Consider the following 21557-nt stretch of genomic DNA (forward strand, 5'->3'; position numbering starts at 1 on the left):
TTTCGTCATGCATCTCGAACAACTTGCACTTGTTCGTTATAGGCCAAACGCCTTCCACACGATTATTTTACGCGAGCGAACATTCTAATAGGATGAATTCAAGGCTAACTAGCAATATCAGAACAACTAAATCGTCCGGGCATATGTACAATTCAGAGGTTCACGAGCACTTCATTCTTACGTAATAACAAACCTAGACTTATAGTTGGGCGAGCTGTTTGCGCACCGTTACGGACAGGTCGGTTTTCGATACAGGATGTTTTGCCGTGTGTCAAATTGCCTAGCTACGCAAGAGCGGGCTAAAGAATACAATCACCTGTCAACCATTGTCACACCGTGATGCTATCCAATTAGAATGAAATATAATCCATACTACAATTTCTCTCGGAATATTACTAGACCTTGTATAACACTCTGCCGACAACTCATGATACGGCAAGAAAAATTTGATCCGGTCAATTAACGACACCCTTTGAATAGCATACAATGTGTATAATTTGGGAGACGACACATATAGCTCGGGGACCCGATATTGTTTGTGGAAAGTCAGAGGTATTATTTTACGCGAGCGGAAATACGTATAGTCCATATAGCATGACGAGGCAAACGACAATGAATATTGCACGCACGTTATAACACTACCACAAGAAGAATTGGATTATAACACGCGATGTCTTGATTAGCAGCACATTGGAATCCGAAGAACTGCGACGATTGCACGAAAAAAATGTCTTCAACCGCGGCACCTAACGGCTCAATGATTCAGGTTCAATTTTCATCTCTCGGCTGTATCACGCGGTATTGATAGGCCTATAGCGCCGGAGGAATACGATTTGTATAGCCCCATACACTACACATCGCCATCATAAAACGGTGTGGTTTCAAATGATGTGTAATGTATTTCCAATCGGCGGTCGGAATAGGATGAACATTGAACAAGAGTTATGTTGGGATTAACGCAGCTGTACGAGTACAGATATAATATTCCACTAGTAATCTACCGGAGTAGTGGTGTAGGCTAATACCTGGCTATGGTATTGGTTGTATGGATTTACAGACTATATTGCCCAGAATGCATTTAGTGCTGTTGGGAACATTTAATTATTGCGTCATACACTTGTAATGAAGACCTTCAATTTAGCCTGCTTTGGGAGTAATGCAACTGGGACACAAAAGAAGTGCGAAAGTAGGAATGATAACGCCTGGAGAAAATGACGAGAAATTAAATGTCTCCAAATGGCCATTAAGAAGTTCGGCAATTAACGGCAATTTGTCGTCGACACCGGGAGAAAAAGCAGGTGAATTTCGTAAGGAAAGTCGATTTGTTGAAAGATATTTTTCCTCTTGGAATTAACATCACAGAAACACTGAATGAAGTGGACATGCTGCCTAACCTTTTGGATGATCCGGATTACCTTTTCCGGGTAAATGAGCCTTCGACCATATAGGGATGCTGTAGAGGACTATTTCGAGAATATCCTAAAATATTTAGATGGCTTCTGCGGGAAAGGTATCTGAAATATCAGCAGTGTGTAATGCTCACCCTGATCGCATATTAAGTAGAGATGAAAAGGAAGCATCGCTGCTCCACTACGCTGCCGCGGAGGGGAAGACTAAGCTGATGGACTATATTCTTACAGATCTACAAGGGAAAACATGTAAAATAACTTTATTAACTTTCTTAAAACAAAACTCGAGTCAAAAATAGTAATTACAGGCGGCGGTTGTTTTGTTTTGCCAAGTAAGTAGGCTACGAACTTTCACATTGTGCAGTGTACAGTGTACAGTGTACAGGTACACCTACCAACTAACGGCGCCATTCTGTAATCGGAAGCATCATCGATAACTGAATTATTTTTTTACATCTCTCTCTCTCTTATCAGTGTTGGATGAACTGGATGAAAATGGGGAATCTCCGATATTTTGGGCAGTGCATAATGACAACGCCAGTTCTGTGGATTATTTAATCGCCAATATGGCGGATCCTACGTTGTTTAACCTCCGAGGCGAAGCCCCAATTCACACAAGTATCCGCGGATATAAGAGGAATGCGTTGAGAGCTTTGATAGCACACAAAGTAAGAATTTACTGGAATTCATATACCGTACAGTAACACTGGTATTCATGATTTCTCCGCTTGGCACTTAGCATTACCCGGTTAGTATCGAGAGGTGGTGCCAGGCTTAGAAAGTCAAGGCTATTTCCAGCGGTATGCACAGCATGCACTCATTCATGGTATGCATGAACAGACCGTTGGTATGCATATCACAATGTTGGCATTAAGTCACACGTCATCTCGAGTCATTGCACATTTTGACTCGAGTCAAGTCAAGTTATTCGATTTTCAAAGGTGACTATAGAGTCAAGTCTGGTCACTCAATTTTGCAGGAGTCATTGCATTTTGCTAACTGTTTTAAATACAGATGGAGTCCCCATTTATTCTGAATCGAGGAACAAATAAAGAATTGATTATACACGCAAAAGCGCGCTGCATCGCTCACTCATACGTAGAACTGCTAAACTACGCAAGTATAGCAGTATAGCCTCAGTCTATTAACATTATCAGCCAATATGCAGCTACTGCTACTCAGTACTCACGTACCGGGGCCTACGATATTCGAATATCGTAGGCCCCGTCCCTACATATCCTGATATCCATGATATGCAATTATAAACGTATGAACGATATTCGTTTGATTTAAATAATCCAAGAGGGTTGGTTAAGGTGAGCACTGAGCAAGTTTACGACAACGGAAGCTGTTAGCTCCGATCACTGGGTTTGCGGTTAATTTATTTGTGATATAACAATGGGGCTCGGTAAAACGCACAATCAAGTAATCACAGAGTGATTGGTTAGCAATCCGAAATTATACAAGATCCGGCGATTACTTAATGACCTGAAATTGACTCATAAATTTTGCTTCGAATCACGAGTTAATCTGCGTTTCTGTAGCGTCGAGACAGGTGAAGTCAAGTCATTTTTTCAAAGTGTCTCGAGTCACGTCAAGTCATACGAAAAAGTTGACTCGAGTCTGACTCGAGTCAAGTCATGTCTCGAGTAATCCCAACACTGGTATATCATGAGTCAGTGTATAAATGCCGCAAAATCATCAAGGACAAAAATATTCAACGTCTCATTTCTGTGTATATAGTATAGGTCACAGTTTTGGCTATGATTGAAAATACGGACTGCTCTGACATTTTGGATCTCCTCATTGTCTTTATCTTTATATCAGGATGTTGTCGACGTCAATCAACCCCGGAAATTTGATTTGATGAGGCCGATGCACTTCGCTGCCGAATTCGACAACGAGGATGCTGCAAATGATCTTCTTCTGGCGGGTGCAAAGTTATGCCGTGGTTGTCATCAAGGAAGAAGACCATTACACATCGCCGCACTGCACGGATCAAAAAAGTAGGAAATATAACTTTTTTACCAGCAGCACTCAGCACGGATAAACAATATGTTGCAGGGTTATGAAACTCCTTGTGCGAAAATGTGTGGAATTCGGATATACCCATGACCAGATACTGTCCTTCTGTGACAATGAGTGTTGCAATCCTTTGCACTGTGCTGTGTTAGGCGGCAATATTGAAGCCATCGAAATGTGTCTAGAGTGAGTATTGAAACAATCGATAATTGACAATGTATGCTAGTATCTTACAATATCACCTCTCGCGTCATGCTATAGTATGAAATTCAGGCCTACCGGTGAATCATATGTAGACTCTACATTGTAGAGTCGGCAATATAGGTAAGCAATTGTAGTTATTTCTTCTGCAACGTGGTGGTGCATATATCAGGTACGGTGGAAAATTAGACGCCCAACAATTCGATGGTACGACTGCCATGCATATCGTCTGCGCTCAGGGAGATTACGATGTGGTAGTACGAATGTTCGAACTGGACTATGAGCAGGCAAAGAAAACGTTATCCATCCAAGACAAACAACAACATACACCGTTGCACAAGTCTGCATCTTTTGTTAACGTGTGATCTCGCGAATATAACAGCGAATATATACCGATTCGTATAGAGCTGCAATGTATGGTCACGCTGATATTGTCAAATATTTGGTGGAACATGGAGCCAACCTCGAGATAATGGATTCGGATGAAAATACGTCATTGTTGATAGCTGCCTCACGAGGCAATTGGATATCGCTACAGGATCTTATAGAACTTGGAGCAAACTTCATGGTGAAGGTAGATAATGATCAATGCATTCTTTTGTATCTATATAACATGTCCGGCTTCAAGTCCCACCGTCAGAGGTTATTCTGAGCTCCTTGCCCCCCATGTCGCTGTTCTTACGGCGACAAAAAACTCCGGTAAAAGACCCGTTGAAGAAAGAAAGGAGCAAGAAATAGCGTCTAAAAAAGACCGACCAAGAAAGAGATTAACACTGAAAAGGACTGTGACATCGGGCACTATAGGATGCCAATGTAGGCTATTGTGTGGTCAGATGAAAAGATAATCTGACTATTGATTGATTGATCGCATAGATAGGTTTTCGGTACCTCAGTCGGAAACTATACCGGCAATACATATGTTTTATCCGATATTGCGCAAGAATATAGAGCAGGGTAAGCTATTACTATCATTTATGATATTGCTCATTACCCACGACTCTTCACTGCATAATTTAGATTAGGAAGGCATCTGGATTATTTTCACGTTCAATTTTCGCTCTTCCGTCGTATGAATTTCGCAGTCATGTCGAGTCGAATCATTTGTACATATAACAATGTCTATTAAATTACCGAATGCATTTTGGACTTTTCAGAATATAGATGACCGCAATTTTCTTCATATGGTTGTCCTTGGAGGTGGAGATATCAAAAGACTAGAACTCCATCATTCAGACGGCACCACTTATGGAGATAAATTTCAGGGAATTCTAAGTGTAAGCACTAAGCATATATAATCGTTTTGTTAGCATCGATATAGCCGATGTATGAGAAATATACGTTATGTGTTGGTTTTAGAGACTGATATTAGGGTGGTGACATGGAACACAGCTACACGAATTGGTATAAAAATTGTATAGATTATTATTTTTGACTGTCAGCGTAAACTGATGAGCAAGGCATTCTTCCCCGTGAACCCGTCAAATATCGACAATTCGAGGCTAGACCGCTTTAGCAATTGTAATAATAATAATAATAATATTAATAATAATCCGAAATACTGCACCGCAACCCTGGAAGGGTTGTCATAGTCATTACTTCGCTACAAAGCGTTGTTACAGAAATTTTCATTTAACGCAAAGCAAAATATTACGTCGAATTTTGGAGATGATGTAACGATACCAACCTCGATAGAAACAGTAAAAACATCACTAATCCTTATATGTCAATCTTGATATCACAGAAACCCGAAATCCAAGTTCTTCTGAACCAACCTGACACAGAAGGATGCACTCCGCTTCACTATGCTTGTCAAGAAGGAAACTTGGCAAGCCTGGACGCATTAATGACCCTTGGTGTCAGCGCCAAGATGAGGACCACGGGGAATCAATCCGCATTGCATTTTGCTGCGAGATACGGAAGATTCAATACGTGTAAAAAATTGCTCGATTCTCCGCAGGTTCGGAAAAAGCACCGATATCCGGTCGAATCGGCTCCATATCTCAGTTTTCGTTCACTGTAGGGTCCAAATATCATCAACTCAAAAGATAACGACGGTATGACACCTCTCCACTACGCATCTCAGAATGGAAACGTCAAGATTGTGCGACTATTGCTAAACAAGTCAGTCATTGTTGTTATAATCGCTCGCCAATATATCGAATGACACCATTCGACATAAGCGAGTTTAAAATCTTCTAACCCCAAATCCTGATCGGAAATAAATTCTGATACGAGATACATATTCTGAATTTGTAATAATGTTGAAAACTAACATATGTTCGGTGAGAACTTTCAGAGGTTACCGATTATAATCCAGCAGCCTTGACTATTCTTTGTCGAATCCATATCCCATTGATGCATTTTAACAATACTCGTAAGTCCAATGCGAATGCGACAACAACCTCAACATCTCGCTCTTCCAAGTCCGAATTGACATGCTCCATATGTTCCTACACCTACATAGGGTGACCACTGACCATACGCCCTCTTGTTACGAGGCTTTGTCCACTTTTTTGACGTTTTTGAAAGTGTCCTTGGAAGACGCCCAAATGTCCTCTTTTTTGAGAATTTTGGTTAAATATAGGTCAAATTTCTACTGAGATACAGTAAATCAGCACTGAAGTAACGCACCGGTGACTATTTCGGGAGCTGAGCCGGAAAGTTGACCCTTTTTTGGTCAACAAACTGATAATGTGAAAGAAAAACTGTATTTTGGGTGCTGAGCAAGAAAGTTGACCCTTTTTTTAGTCAACCGACCGCTAAGTGCAAAAAAAATACCATTTTTTCAGGATTTTCCTCCGGTATTGCAAGTCTGAAAATTTTGAAAAAGTGTCCTCTTTTCAGATTTGCAATATATGGTCATGGTCACCCTACTCCTACATTAATAAATCATTATGTCGTAGGGGAGCGGTTTGCCACAGAAACATCAAAGGCGAGTCGGTACTTCATGTCGCTGCATCAAATGGTTACACAAAGACGATTAAATTATTGGTCCAGATGAACCGGATGTTACTGGACGCCGAAGACGACGGAGGGGTTGGTATTGGAAGTCTTCATTCGTCTCCGAACGAAGCAACGCTGTCCTTGCTATTTAGAATACACCCCTGCATCATGGGAGTCAAGCGAAACAAGTGAACACGGTAATATTGCTATTGGACTTGGGTGCTCAAATAAAGCGCAATGCTGAAGGACACACGTTCTTCACTCAAGCCATAACCAGCCAGAATCGGGAGATCTGTCTTGCAACTGTCACGGTAAGATTTCTATCTGCACACTCAGTCTGATTAAATTGTTAGGTTGCCTGAAAACGCTGCACACCAAATTTGGCTCGATTCCAACTAGTACAAACCGCCGCAGAGCCATTTGAAACTTTTAGGCTACCTAACAATTTAATCAGTGAATCCCGGAATAAGTTTTTCAACAACCCTCGTACAGTCTGCACTCTACAGTTCCGATTCGTCCTGCAACCCAATGACATCCAAAAGAATAGGCTAGTGGTACCGTAGATGAATGGGCATGGGCAAATTATAGTCATCAATGCCACTCCAGTTTAGGGGTATAGTGACTTCCACGACTACAAGAATACGAAACCTTTGAAACTTCTAATCTATGTCAGTAACTTTCAAAATTAGTTTCAGACGACCCAACCAGACTTTGTTTTATTTGTCAATATAGCACACATTTGTTTTAAATTCCAAGATTGGTGTTCATACCGAATGTGCGATGACCAATTAATGGATATACGAATTTACATGCAATTGAGAAGCAATATTCATGATCGTCCTGTACATGTTGGCTCTATTCTCCACAATGCATACAGTTGTTACGACGATTTCACCCTTATAATTGTTTCGAAACCATACTCGTATGGTAGTATATGGCGACGCCGGTGATTCCCAGCCTTTTTCAGTTCGCAACCCACAATGAGATACGTCCAAATGAGAACGCGTAATTGAACACACATTTCGCGACAATACACGAGTGTCGGAGTGTGTCAAGCAGACAATGATTACGACAGACAGACATGATAACGACATACGTCTTTTACGTCGAACGCTTGGGGTTCTCTGAGCTGAGTAGCTTGCGTCACGCCCATAACCGTAAATCGTACTGGATTGCTGCATTTACCGAACGATGGGGAAAGGAATGAATTTTAGGCATACATATAGTAACACGCCACTGTCCCATTTCGCCCTCGAATCAAAATGATTATCACAACAGTCCTCACGAAATATTATGGTATACGTGGCTTGCGAGGCATATGGGTGCAAAAACAATTATTTTCTAGACGAAGAGAACGTGTATGGTGCAATTGCTCGTCTAATCGTGAAAAGATAAGGTGTTTGGCATATATTGAATAAAAAACTCTAACATTTAGAAATTCCTCGTGACCCATCAAAAATACTTCGAAATAGCACTGGTTGGGTAGCACTGAGTACTGAGTATACGCTAGTTTATATATTGTGGCATCCAGTATTAGGGTCAATCTGCTATTATATCCAAATGCAACTGTGCACTGTGCAATGGTAGAGAGCCGATTAAAAACCTTCATTTTGCAACCTGATTATCAGCAGTCAATCATCATCATGCACCTCAACAACTACTATTACATCGCATTCCGTTACAGCATGATCGATGGAATGAAGCCATGAAGCAATTTTACGTCTCGAAGAATACGGTTGGCGTCGCCAGTCTGCTTCTGATACAGTATCTACCCGACATCTGGGTTGTAAGGAGAGACACATAAAATCTTTGACTATACCTCATAGCCATATAATATTTTCTGATGTAATGCCCTAGGTAGCTTTGGATCGTTGCATTGAAACTGCCCCCGATTGTAGCCCAAAGAGCAAGGACTATTGGATCAAGTATGAATTTAAAGTAAGGAATTTATTTAATGTTGCACATGCTGTGGGAATAAGTCTACATCTTACATATTTTATCAAGTATCTCCAGCCAAACAGCAACAAGCGCGAAGAATTGGAAAGAATATTTCGCGAGAAGCGTACCAAACTCTCAGGCGAGGCAGAAAATGGGAAACAGAATAAGATGCCAAATTTCGCACTCCCTGCATTAAACGTGTGTAATTATAAATTCTGTAGGCGTGATTAAAACAACTCGCATTCTGTTCTATCTTTACAGAAAATGGTTCAATTCGATCGCGTCGAATGTCTGAGGCATCCTGTCTCCACAGTTTATCTTCAGATGAAATGGTATTAAAGAAGTTGTAGGACTAATGAGGGAATAGCTGACAGGAATTAGATAATTCAGTGAATCTTCATTTTAGGAATGCATATGGACGATGGGTGCACGCTCTCAACCTGTTCGTTTACCTGTTGGTACTGATCCCTCTCACATATTTGGTGTGGACTGGTAACTCTTCACCATCATACCATAACGAGGCCTTCGGGTATGATATGAGTTTATTAACCTCCACTGATCACAATGATGAATTATCTTATTCCGAAGCTAAAAATGCTCATTCAAGTCTGCAGATATAGATACGGCTAATATATATTCCAAATTCGTGATGGCTATAGCTAATTGCTTTCTATTCAGATCCACGAGTGCCAGAGTTGAATATCCGGTAAATTATTCTACAACTCGAGGCGTGATGATTTTAATACTTACCATATTATCAGTTTCGCAGCTGTTGAAGGAATTGGGTATTTTGTTTCGCCAAGTAAGTGATGTACTTTGCAATATGTCATGACAGGTGTTGTAATGCAGTAACTATACTTCTACTGTTAGTCCTGGTGGGTATGATACCCAAAGCATCGGGGCAGAAAAGCCCAGCCTCATATTCAAAGAAACTGTTTGAGACGAAATGTCCCCTGTCCAAGTCCATGCATGAAAAAATGCAGACATACTGTACAATGTGTACCTATACGAGCATAAAATCCCGTTTTTCTGTAAGTCAAATTAGCCCATGCACTGCCTATCGTTCTTCGTCTAACCAAGCCTAAGTCGATACCTTTCCGCCATTCTGGTGACAAAATCGCAACTACTGCGCAGTGACCACTATATCTACTACCAAGTATAGTACTGAATGTGCTTCTGAAATCGCAAATCCAGGGATTAGCAGCTAAATCAGCGTCAGTACCGTAGTCCTAGAGATGCGCGCGGTGATCTTAACGGATGACGAGAGGTATTGTCAAGGTTTTCAATGACATATCAATGAGCTGCACACTTGGATAATGTTACTAACGTTAAAATCACAAATTCTGCTTCTAATACTTCAATTTTGGTACTGTCATTGTCAATTCAACATTGGCAATATTTACTTTTAGGGACCGCAGTACTTCATGGACGTTGCAAATATGGTATCCTGTCTCTTGTACGTGAGTTCGTTGCTCTATGTGATGCCATCATTTTCGGGATATCCTATACACTGGCAGTTCGAGTTCGGCGCCGTAGCAGTGCTACTTGCTTGGTTCAATCTACTTTTGTTCTTCCAAAGGCAAGTAGTATTCTTGATTGGCGCGTATTAAGATGGCTCGTACTATTTATCCTTCCGCAGGTTTGATGCTACTGGCATATACGTTGTGATGTTCCTTGTGATCCTGAAAACGCTTCTCAAGGTGTTGGCTCTCTTCTCCTCTCTCATCGTCGCGTTTACGTTGTCCTTTTACGCCCTACTAAACAACGAGGTAGATATTAGCACTTTCGTTAACTGTATCGCATTACCTCCATTCCCAGTCTACGAACTGCATGATATCTACATTTGGGTGCACACTGCACCGTAACAACTCATTGCAATCGCGCAACGCATGTTTTCAACCATCACTCTAGTCTAGATCCATGGCTGTAGGGTGTATTTATCAGGCGTCCACCTTAGTGTGGGGTGTAAATTAGGTAAACAGCACACTCGGGTAGTAAACTGGTTTCACGCTTATTCCATTGGGTGAAACGAGGCGTATATACACTATACACTATTCGTTATGGAGATATATTCCGGGGTAGTGATTTCTCTTTTCGTGTACCACCTTTTTTTGGAATTCAAGGGGTGGTAAGCTACTGCCATCCTCTGGGACATATAGTCCTGTAGAATTTTCGGTCAACCTAGAAAAAATTCTTATAAAGACGTATTATATACCGTTGGAAAGATAATTTTATCAGCTTTTCAATGATGGGTTTTGTCACTTTTTTTACTTTGGGGAAAATAAGTTATGACCAAAAACGTGCCAGGAGATAAAGCACTCTTTGCCTAACATTAAAATACAATTATAAGCTAAAATACGATACCTTCGTATCAGAATACAACACCATAAATTGGAATATCACCCCCAGTAAACCAAACTAACAATCGAACAGCAAAACAATGAATACATAACTTTATCTAAGAGGTATTTATCATACGTTAAGGGGGCAAAAGGGCACTGGTTTACAAATTTCGAACAAAAATTAGGGTCAAAAATTTCAATGATTGATTTAGGCTAATTTATGGTTGCTGAATCCGATTCTGTGCTAATAATTTCTCCATCACGTCGGATTTTTTCCGTTTCAATTTTTCTCATTTTCATAAATTAATCAAATTTCAGCTTTCGTTAGTGACATCACGGTTTGCATACGATAGCAAAAATTCAAATACTGTTATTGAAATCATCTATCATGCAACATGGATTGTTGTAATGCAGAATGAGTGAGTTTTCGGTGAACTTGGCTACAGTGATTCTCTATCATCGTTCAATCAGAAGCTCTTTTCAACCCATAAAATTACACAGGTAAACAAATTCAAAAACCCACACCAAATAACATATTGGAACAGAGGCAGAGATGTTTTTAAATGGTATCGAGTCTTATTGTTTGTGTTTTGCAATATTAAACGCCAATTCTATATACAAAAAGCTTTACATTTTGGCGGTTTCTGATTTGCCGTAATATTTTAATATGAACTTGAGCAGTGGTTCTCAACCTTTTTGTATTCGCGGACCCCTTTTGGACCGTCACGGACCCCCGCGGACCCCCCCACGAAGTTTAAGTTCCAATTTAGCTCAATTATCGTACAATCGTCATCTGTCATGTGCAAATGATAACTGTAGGCTAGTGATAAACAGCAACAAAATTATTTTTCTTGAAAATAACAGCATTCTATGTATGCAGAAATTGGGTTGACTTTTATTATTTCAAAGCTAATTATTTAACTGCATTTTTTTGAAATACGTGGCCGTGTCTTTAAAATCTGCGCCAACAATTTCATATCAACGAGTGCTGAAAATCCATTTAGACAAAGAAAGGTGGCGGCGAATGTAATAATAGGGCATAAAGCTTCCGACGACACATTTGGGTATGATCGCAACAATGATGACACCAAAATTGACAAACGATTTTTTTATTGAACATATAACGTCAAGCCTGTTAATTTATATCTAGCAGCTCACCTTGGAGTTATTAGGGAAAATGGTTATGCAGGCCTATATCACAGGCGAAAACGGATTTTTGCGTACATTACGAAGTCTTCGTGATCGACTTTACTAATCCAACCATTTATTTTTTCACAATGCCCAACAAAACACGTTTATACAGCCAAGTATTTGTATCAGTGGGCTATTGGCAATTTAGCAACTAAAATGAGTCCACACAGCAGGATATTCCATCTCAAACGGCCTTCCTGTTGACGTGAGTTCTACTGTAATGAAGCAAAACTGCAGCCTCGTGATTTTCCTTATTTTTAAAATGTAAATTAGGTTATCAACTATTTCGTAAATTTAGAGGCTTAATCGCAGACCCACGGTTGAGAACCACTGAACTAGAGATTGTAAAAGTGATTGGTGTTGCTACTCAAGTATAGCACAAGTAACGCCCTAAATTTTCTACTCAAATAACAGTATAAGTAGTAATTTCTAAGACACGTGAAAACTACTTCACGTGGCAGAAATATCTAAGCATATTTGGTCGGGGGGAGGGTGGTTGCATACTTTCGACAGTTAGTCGGCGGTGGCGACATACGAAATCGCAACATGTATCTTCTCGGCTAACTCAAAATGTTTATAATAACACAATACCCATGCATTGGTAGAATATTCGAAAATATATCCAGTTACTGTGCTTTAGGGGCTGTTAAGGCTACTATATTTAAGAAATCATATGCAGTCAACATCGTCGCGGAGCGGAGCTTTGTTTGGAATACATTCGTGTTAGAATGAATAACTGGGTGCAGTACCAAATTCAATGTGGGCAGATATGTCCACGACATTCCCAGTTGATTTACTATAATCACACAAAGCACTAAAACAAAACCCAATACATTTAATTTCCCGTATTGCCAGTCACAGATGGGAATTCGGATTGTGGACATCTGATTCGAAGCACATCATGGTATGAGCCCGATCGCGATGGCTGTTATAACAACCTTGATTTGACCCCGAATATACCACATGCAAATAATATATATATAGATATATATATGCGATTGAAGCGCAAAATATTTCCAATAGTAAAATCTCAACAAGGAAACAGCGACTGAACTTTGATCTCTTACCAGGACCGTAACTGCCGCATCTCAAATCGTCCAATTGGGGGTCCCGAGCTCGAAGGGGGCCCGAAATTATGTCGGTGAATGAACATCAATTATTTATGCATCTCTTATTGACAATTTATGCAACTCTTTTCAATTTCTTTCGCGCTGGACGGGATTTCATGTAGCCAAATTTTTGATTATTGAGTACCCGTCCCCCACGAATAGAAGCATGATTTATAGAAAATAAAAATAGGCATTTCGACTTCGACCATTACCACGCCGAGGTGCACAAAAACATACGAAGTATTTGCCAATATTGTAATCTGAAAAGTGTGCCAATAGATCGCCTGCGAGAACTCCTTTGCCGAAAAGGATTGCTCTTATGTTGACCGTGAACTTCGAAATAAATATAAGCCTATCTAATTGTCCATAGCTGCCTAAATGGCTCGTGTCTAATTATTCTATCGTGCCAATCTGAACTCCACAGGTCAAATAACATTTCTCAGATAAAAATTATTTGCAAGTGAAGAAATACCAATTTTTCGATAAAACCACCACAAACGTTTCTTGGATCTCGCATTGTTTCCCAATAAATTACGGCATGATTGGTGGATGTACGTAATATGGCCATTTTCTTAATTCTTCTGAAAAGTTGCGATCAGCGTTTCACAATCCAGTTTCAATGAATGATCAATTATAGTGTCCAAAGTAGGGTTGCATTTAAAAGAAACACTGTTGTATTAAAAAAAATTGTATTTTTTCAAGTTATAAAATTATGCCATAATTGTGTAAATACTCTCCAAAATCAAGTTGTATGATCGAGCATACGGACAATTACCACCCAATTTAGCCGACGTATATCGTTATGGGATGGATGGAAGTTGGAACCCTCAAAATAGTCGTCCCCACAGTTGTAGTACAGATATTTCGTCAAAGAGGTTATATTTACCCTATATTTTCAATCCCTGACGTCACCATTGTATATTCGTGACGTCATGGTTTAAAAAACATAAAACATGTTTCAAATTAGATCCTTCTTTTAGTCATGTTTGTTTTTAATAGATTTTTGTTTTAAATGCAATTCTAGTCTAAAGGGTGTGTGGTACTATCACTCTCGCAGAAATATGCTCTAATGGGACACATTGAATCTCCAGTCCGATAGCCTTTTCTACATTTAACACAAATTGCTGTTTCTTTTTGACTAAGCACTATCTAAAAAAACAAGCAAGGTAAATGAGACGGACCATAGTAAATAAACAATAACATAATGAAGTTATAACGAACAACGACAGCTCTACTTGCGCCCCCCCCCACATCCCCCTGTCCTGCTCACTCTTACTCCCTGAAACAGATATATAGTTATATTGTTGTTTTCATTTACTCCTTTTTGCATCTATATCCTGCTTTTCTGTTGATAATTCATTAGTTTCTAGCATTTTGTTCATATTTTTATGTTAATTTTTCCCCAATTTCAATTTTTACCCCTTGGCACGTTTTTGGTCATAACTTTTTTTCCCAAGGTATCATTGAAAAGCTGGTAAAATTATCTTTCCAACGGTATATAATACGTCTTTATAAGGATTTGTTCTAGGTTGACCCCATTTTCAGACCAAATTCTACAGGACTAATATCTACGTAGCAACTGGGGTGTTGGACTTTTCGCCGATGAGAAGCCTGTGAAAGCATAATTTTGTACTTGGAAAGTGCTCTTTATCTGTTTAACGCCCTACGCTAGGGTGGAAATCGGCTAAATACACGACTTTCGTTTACTTCGATCTTCGCACTGTTTGACATATAGGCCTACCAGTGTTGGGATCAAGTCACTATTACCTTCGAGTCACGAGTCATTGCACATTTTGAATCGAGTCAAGTCTAGTCAAGTCAAGTCAAGTCACAATTCAAGTCAAATAGAATTTTCGAAGTATGAGTGATGATTCAAAGTCATTAAATATTGTTACTTGTGTAAAAGACAGATTAATTGGCCATTTATCTTGAATCAAACAACGAATATAGAGTAAAATACCCGAGTAACTGTCTGGCTGCATGCTACAGTCTGGTATTATCAGCCAAACTAGAGAATCGAACAAGAAGCCTCGAGAAGTTGATACAAATTGATATGGTAGAATACGCTACCCATCTACACATCCATGAGAATATAAACACATGAATTATATATTCGTTAGATTCAAACTATGGAAGAGGGTTGGTTAAGTGCAGCACTGCGCAATGTAAGCACCGAGCCGTCTAAGAAACAAAGCTGAGTTGCTATTAGATTAATCCACTACTAGGCCTACTACGACAACGTAAGCTGCTGAGATCATTTCGTTTGCGGTCAATTTATTTGTGATGTGACAATCTATGTTCACTGTTCAGTGAGAAGTAATCAGGGAATGGCCGGTTGCTCTCCCAAGTGACACCGACGAATCGCGAACAATCCTAACATACTTTAAGATCGGTGATTATTTAATCGATACTATGTGTACTTGATGGCTTGAATTTGACTTGTAAATTTTGATTCGAGTCACAAGTCAATCCACATTTTTGAAGGGCCGAATCAAGTCAAGTCAAGTCATTTTTGGAAAGTGACTCGAGTCAAGTCATACGAAAAAGTTGACTCGAGTCATACCAACACTGTCTTATACTTATACTACGAGTTCCAAACGACCGGGTGCCTATCTGCATGCTGCATATATACCGGTATAGTCAACATCAGGTTTATTTCCATCATCTACCATAGGGGCTAGGAGTTATTCGTCGCGAGAATTAATCTTCACAATTTTTTAACAGCAGGATCAAAGTTTTTCAACACCCGTCCTGTCGTTTTTTCGAGTGATTACGATGACACTCGGGGAAATCAACTACACCAGCATGTTTCTCGCGCCATATGTTGACGGGGATGACAGCACACTTCATTATCCTATACTTACTCTCATACTCTTGATTTGTTTTATCGTCGTTATGCCAATATTACTGATGAACTTGCTCATCGGTCTTGCTGTGGGTGACATCGCGGAGGTTCAGAGCAACGCTGAGTTACAACGGTTTGCCATGCAGGTGATACCTCCCGGCTCAAGTTATCGACACCAAATCGACAACCACATCCTTTTTATAGGTTCAATTGCACACAGAAATTGAAAATAAACTCTCCAAGCGAATGCTAAAAATGGTTGATAAGGATGAGTTGGTCGTTTGGCCAAACCAAAGCTGTGGGCCAATACAAAAAGTCCTTGCTCTGGTTGGTATTAATTCTGTGTTTATTTTAGCCTGGTGTAGAAGCAATCCGGAAGATAGGGTGTGTCTAGTTGAATTATTCTGCTCGAGTGGTCGCATCACATCGGCAATCCGACTCAGTGCAACGTTCGGAGCATCGAATCGACACGATTCCCATGCGTAGAAGCTATATTTCTTATCATCGCATCACTTTACAGCGGGACTATCGGGAATAACTCGTGACTTTATGATATCATAAGACATTGAATTTCTTCAGTTCACAGCGAAAGACGAATCCTTTCCCGAATCCGCCCAAACAATCTCCTCAACTGACCGAGGTATTAGCGAGCTACACGCAGAGATTCAAAGACAGAAACAGAGGTCTGTTAAACAGGCCAGTGCCCCTAACATTCGTTATAGTTTAAAGTGATCGTGCGACGAATATGGACGTCTGCCTGGTGAGCTCATTGGCAATTCATATTTCATCAAGTCAATGACATTCCAGGGGTATATACTAGTCCACTAGTGTATATAGGGAGTTCAAGACATGCTAAAGCTAATAGCCAGCTACTTTGCGCCGCAAATAAGTGCGAATTTCAGAAATATATTGTTGCGGCGACAGCGGTTACGTAATACGTATTGTCAACTTTATATTACAATTTCACTCTTAAAAAAGTTGTGCGAATTCCACACTAAAACTATTTTCTACGATAACTTAAGTATCCCAAATTGTATAAAACGTAGTCTTGTACTCCAGAAAAGTGGTACTTTAGTACTAGCCCATGCCACGGTAGCCCCTGTAATTTTAACATAAGCAGCCGCATAATCCTGTTGCGTTAGCCCACATACGCCACTACAGTTATAATGAACACAACCCCTTCGAGTGTGCCAAAATAAGACTCATTTAAAACCGCAGGTTGAAGGACATGCAAGACACTCTCGGAAAACAGCACGAGCTCATGAGACTTATCGTGCAAAAGATGGAAATACGTTCCGAAGCAGATAACCAAGATGAAGGGTCGTCGCCTGATTATCAACGCCCCAAACGACGCAAAACAGTTCCAGGCGGCGCCAGGGCCAAACTAGCAGCGGCAAATGCTTTCAGAGCTGCGATAAAGTGACCTTTACCTAAAACCCCATTCCTACAAACCAAATAAGTGTAACAAATATTGTAGTAGCAGTTTGTATTATGTGAGTCAATTTATTGACCTTTGTAAAAAAATAACTTGAATGATTGCATTTCTACGGAGGCAGTGATACACTTTTGGGAGGGATGTAACCAGGCAAACGGACAAGTTTAGGGGTCTTCTTCGGAGGCTGCCAGTCTTTAACGCCTCCTCTTGATCCAACAGGATTTTTGACAACAGAATTTGCCATATTCTCATTGGTGCGTTGTCGCTTCCCGCCAGATGGTCTGCTGTGGGACGCAGAATAATGCCTTATTTGCGTTTGAGTTCTGGTTGGAGGAGGTCCGGCACGGGTTCCTATTTTTGTAGTACCCAAACATGCTCCCGATGGGACGGTCTTTGAGCTTCCAGCCGTGTCTACGTTGTCAGAACTTGGGGCACCTGAAATTTGTTCATTGCATATTAGGGTTACTCATGTGAAAGCAAAACTCAAGTCAGACAGACAGACAGTCACTTTTAGATGCTCTTTTTTGTTCCCGCGCTAGAAATTTGGTTCGCTGAATGACGCTTGCGCGACGATGTATCAATTTTTCTCTGGTGTCCTCGACAGTTTCGTATTCAGGGGCGTAGGAGACGTGAAGAGAGGAGCCAAAAAAGTACATCTCATCTCCATTCTTTTTGGCTTTTCTGAAATTAAATTGTGCCAGCAATGTATGTCGGAAATTGAACATGCTTGGATAAAATGTGAGTGGCTATCAGGGAGGAGTTTCGCTAAATTTTCTCTTGAAGGAGTCAGAGTCACAGAAATTTTTGTAGCACCCCCTGAAGTTGTGGTTTCCCACATGATCTGAGCGTAAAACAAAAACTTTCATTTCCGAGAACTCCAATATAACATTCATACGACATATGTCCTCCACCACTACCACCAATACCATTGTCTCGAATATTAAATACAATTCAATATGTTTATAATAATATTTCCCATGGACCTAGAATCGAGTTCATTGGGCAGAGTTCACTGGTAATCGGGGAAAAACATAGTGGCTTGAGTTGGAGCTATGACTCTTGACTACAATTACTTCAAAATAACACCAAATGTTACTAAAAAGTGCTGTTGTAGTTACAGAAATTATCAATTTTTTCAAAAACTCAACAGTTGCAGTGCAATTTCCTGAAAAATACGGACAGATTTGAGATTTTATAAATAAGGGCAGTTAACTTGTAACATCGCGATGTAATTTCAACAGCGGCCTTTCACGAACCATGAAGGGTTCATGGACGCTAGTTTTAGAACCTCCGATTTACAGGAATCTTGGAGTCAAAGTTCTATGAAGAAAATATCAGAGTCGGAGCGTTTTAAGTTTCAGGAGTTGAAGTCGGTATGTTGAAAATGCTACATGCCATTACGAGCCAACTTGCCATTATCGCTAGTCTACTGGCAAAATCTGGTGCTAATTTGGTGATTGAAGTTCGTCCCAAATATGGATTACAGGATATAAAGGAACTTGTCATTATAGTGGAGAAAATATTTACCTCGCAGACTGGATATCTTCGAACTTTAGAAGAAACATCTGAGTGAATTCTTCTTTAGGATAATCTAAAATCTCATCACACTGCACAACGGTGCCATACTTGGAGAAAGCTTTCAGCAAGTCGTTAGCCAGTCCCGTCGCGTTGACATTGCTCACTATGATAAATTTTGATTCCGTGTTTATGGTGAATACCTGAATTAATACAGTATAAGGTAAATGATAATTTGTCAATACTGTGCATAAAATAACAGGAATGGATAACCTTGACAGCAGTCTTGCGTCTCCCATTTCGGTACGGTTTCCGTGTAAGGCAATATTCCAACTTTCTATGGTGGCCTGGTAGCTCTTTTTCCGAACTATCACAGCTCATGAATCAGCTGTGCATGCTTCAAACAGTTCAAGCTATCTATCTAGGTTCCAGGTAAGAGAAATATCAATCGAACAGTTACATCTGGAAGTAAAGTAACGATGTTAAGGTGATCTTCAAAAAACTTGATGAAACACTGTATCATGCTAAAATTATAGATGCAACCAAAAGAAATTGACAATTCTATACCAACCATACCATCTGTACGCATGAATTAACATCGTCTTGTTCACAGAATCACAGTCATATTTTAACATTATTCGAATACGAAAATGAAGAGAGAATAAGGCAGCTAGTATACATTTTCAACTTGATCAAGCATCTAACGATGACATCATAAATTCAAGGCCGACAAAGACGTCAATTCTTTCAATTAATTTTTTGCCACTTCAAAATTGGCATCACATCGTGACGACACATAGTAATTTCATTGTAAAAGTTTGTTGAATGAATGCTTTGAACGAAACACTATTTATACATGCATACAATAACCACTTGAGGAACTATTTTACAAAAATTGGTTTAAAATGAAAGTTGGACAGTTTCACTATCGAGGCATAATCAACTTCCATATTTTAATGATAAAATGTTGAACATCTCAATAGAACACCAAATGAGTAACTACCCAAACGGAATACAACTATGAATTTAAATCCTCAGTGGTTACAGGTTTGGTACTTTCAATATATAGACAATTGCTAATTGATGCACAATCATGTTAATATATTGAATTCTTAAAATCATATCCCCGACGCAAGCACCTGGCCTTCACGAATACATAGACAGGTATACGGCCACACACGATTATTGTAGTTAAGTCATCCGACATCAATGATTGCGGGCTCAGTTTACACCCCACTTCAGCACATTTCCTGAATCAGGAGAGGATGATTTCTGAGCTTTCTCTAATTCTTCTTGACGTTTTTTCTTTCGTTCGATATTCTCTGGATTTTTTACACCCCTAGCTTTGGACTCCGCTTCTCTACGTTCTGCTGCATCTAGCATCCGTTGGCGTCGCTCTTCCGGATCAGGCGTAGAATCTTCTTGGTATTCGTCAAAACAGCATGAAAGTTGACCCATCCTGATGCTACCGTCGATTAATATTCCAGAGTTCCAAATAGCACTTGGCTTGATCCGAGCGAAGAATCAATATTTTGTTCACAAAATATTGGAGAGGGTATAACAATGGCACGGTATCGGTATTCAAGTCAAATTAACTATAATACATGTCCAAATTTCAAGCATTTGTTTATACGAATACCATACCGGAAGAATTTTCGTGTGAACACCGATCAGTCATGTTGCCCACGACATCAATTATGAGTATAACTGTGTAGGTGAGTGTCGCTACGAAGTTTCATGTTGCTCACCTCCGCAAACCTTTGCTGTGAATAGTAATCGTCAGTAACTGGTTTACTAGATTACCCCTGACGAGTGTCAGCCGAAAATATTCGGGTTCATTTCAATATGAATATACTAGGCCATTCAATTGTATTTCGAAGTTCTGTACCTCCAAGACCTTTGATTTGATGTTATAACTTGATATTTAATATGTTGTTCGAAAGGAAATCCTGTTACTGTTTAGGCCAGTGGTTCCCAACCTTTTTCGACCCATCGCCCCCTTTTCAAGCTCAACACCGATCATCGCCCCTCAAATTTTGTGTACCGAAAATTGGGCATGCAACCTGTATGTAATCACTGGCGAAATGACTAAAAAAAAAAAGGTCAACTTTACGACTCACAGCCTAATTTTACACACTTTTGTAACTAAATTTCCGTGGGTTGACTAAAAAAAAAAGGTCAGCTATTTTGACGCTTCATCTCCCCCTTCGCTATTTTTGCCCCCCGTCACCCCCCTTTGTCCATTTTCGCCCCCTTCGTCATTTTCGCCCCCCCTAGGACGCCATATCGCCCCCTGGGGGCGATATCGCCCACGTTGGGAACCACTGGTTTAGGCAGAGGTGGTCAAAGTAGTCAAGAAAGCTACTCAAGTAGAAGTAGAAGTAGCGACGGAAAAATCTACTCAAGTACGAGTAGAAGTACTTCTTCCATAAGGCACCTTAAACTACTTGAAGTAGAAGTAGAATTGACTGACTTTAAATCTACTCAAGTAAGTAAGTAGTTTTGAAAGTAGTCTTAATTTGTTCGCATGGACTGTCAAAAGCTGCAAATTGAGCTATGCGAAAGGTGCAGAGAGCTTGATTCGTATTGATGTATCCAAGGATGTAT

The 21557-nt window shown here is 40.0% G+C and overlaps 2 protein-coding genes across 3 annotated transcripts; one reads left to right on the forward strand and one right to left on the reverse strand.

The window, feature by feature from the left end:
* Positions 1 to 33: 33 nt before the first annotated feature.
* LOC145455871 (transient receptor potential cation channel subfamily A member 1-like) lies at positions 34 to 17541 on the forward strand. 2 transcript variants are annotated; one of them, XM_080333895.1, is made up of 26 exons: positions 34 to 766; positions 1142 to 1298; positions 1363 to 1424; positions 1493 to 1658; positions 1884 to 2077; positions 3237 to 3415; positions 3474 to 3617; positions 3805 to 3972; positions 4038 to 4206; positions 4787 to 4906; positions 5374 to 5589; positions 5653 to 5753; positions 6536 to 6668; positions 6728 to 6886; positions 8260 to 8361; positions 8433 to 8513; positions 8580 to 8711; positions 8775 to 8845; positions 8920 to 9042; positions 9192 to 9315; positions 9923 to 10092; positions 10153 to 10282; positions 15880 to 16146; positions 16205 to 16327; positions 16580 to 16683; positions 17219 to 17541. In XM_080333895.1, the coding sequence occupies exons 1-26, from the start codon at positions 728 to 730 to the stop codon at positions 17421 to 17423; spliced, it is 3639 nt and encodes a 1212-aa protein (XP_080190021.1). In that variant the 5' UTR covers positions 34 to 727; the 3' UTR covers positions 17424 to 17541. The 2 variants fall into 2 exon arrangements, with proteins under 2 accessions (XP_080190021.1, XP_080190029.1); XM_080333903.1 differs by having other exon boundaries at positions 15883 to 16146.
* LOC145456150 (RNA-binding protein 48-like) lies at positions 17470 to 20713 on the reverse strand. Its single transcript, XM_080334215.1, has 4 exons — positions 19224 to 20713; positions 18963 to 19153; positions 17944 to 18116; positions 17470 to 17870 (listed from the first exon to the last, which is right to left on the reverse strand). The coding sequence occupies exons 1-4, from the start codon at positions 19329 to 19331 to the stop codon at positions 17545 to 17547; spliced, it is 798 nt and encodes a 265-aa protein (XP_080190341.1). The 5' UTR covers positions 19332 to 20713; the 3' UTR covers positions 17470 to 17544.
* Positions 20714 to 21557: the final 844 nt, after the last annotated feature.

Source organism: Botryllus schlosseri, chromosome 2, assembly GCF_051294905.1.
Source record: "Botryllus schlosseri isolate E-star chromosome 2, Bs_hap1, whole genome shotgun sequence".
Lineage (NCBI taxonomy): Eukaryota > Metazoa > Chordata > Ascidiacea > Stolidobranchia > Styelidae > Botryllus > Botryllus schlosseri.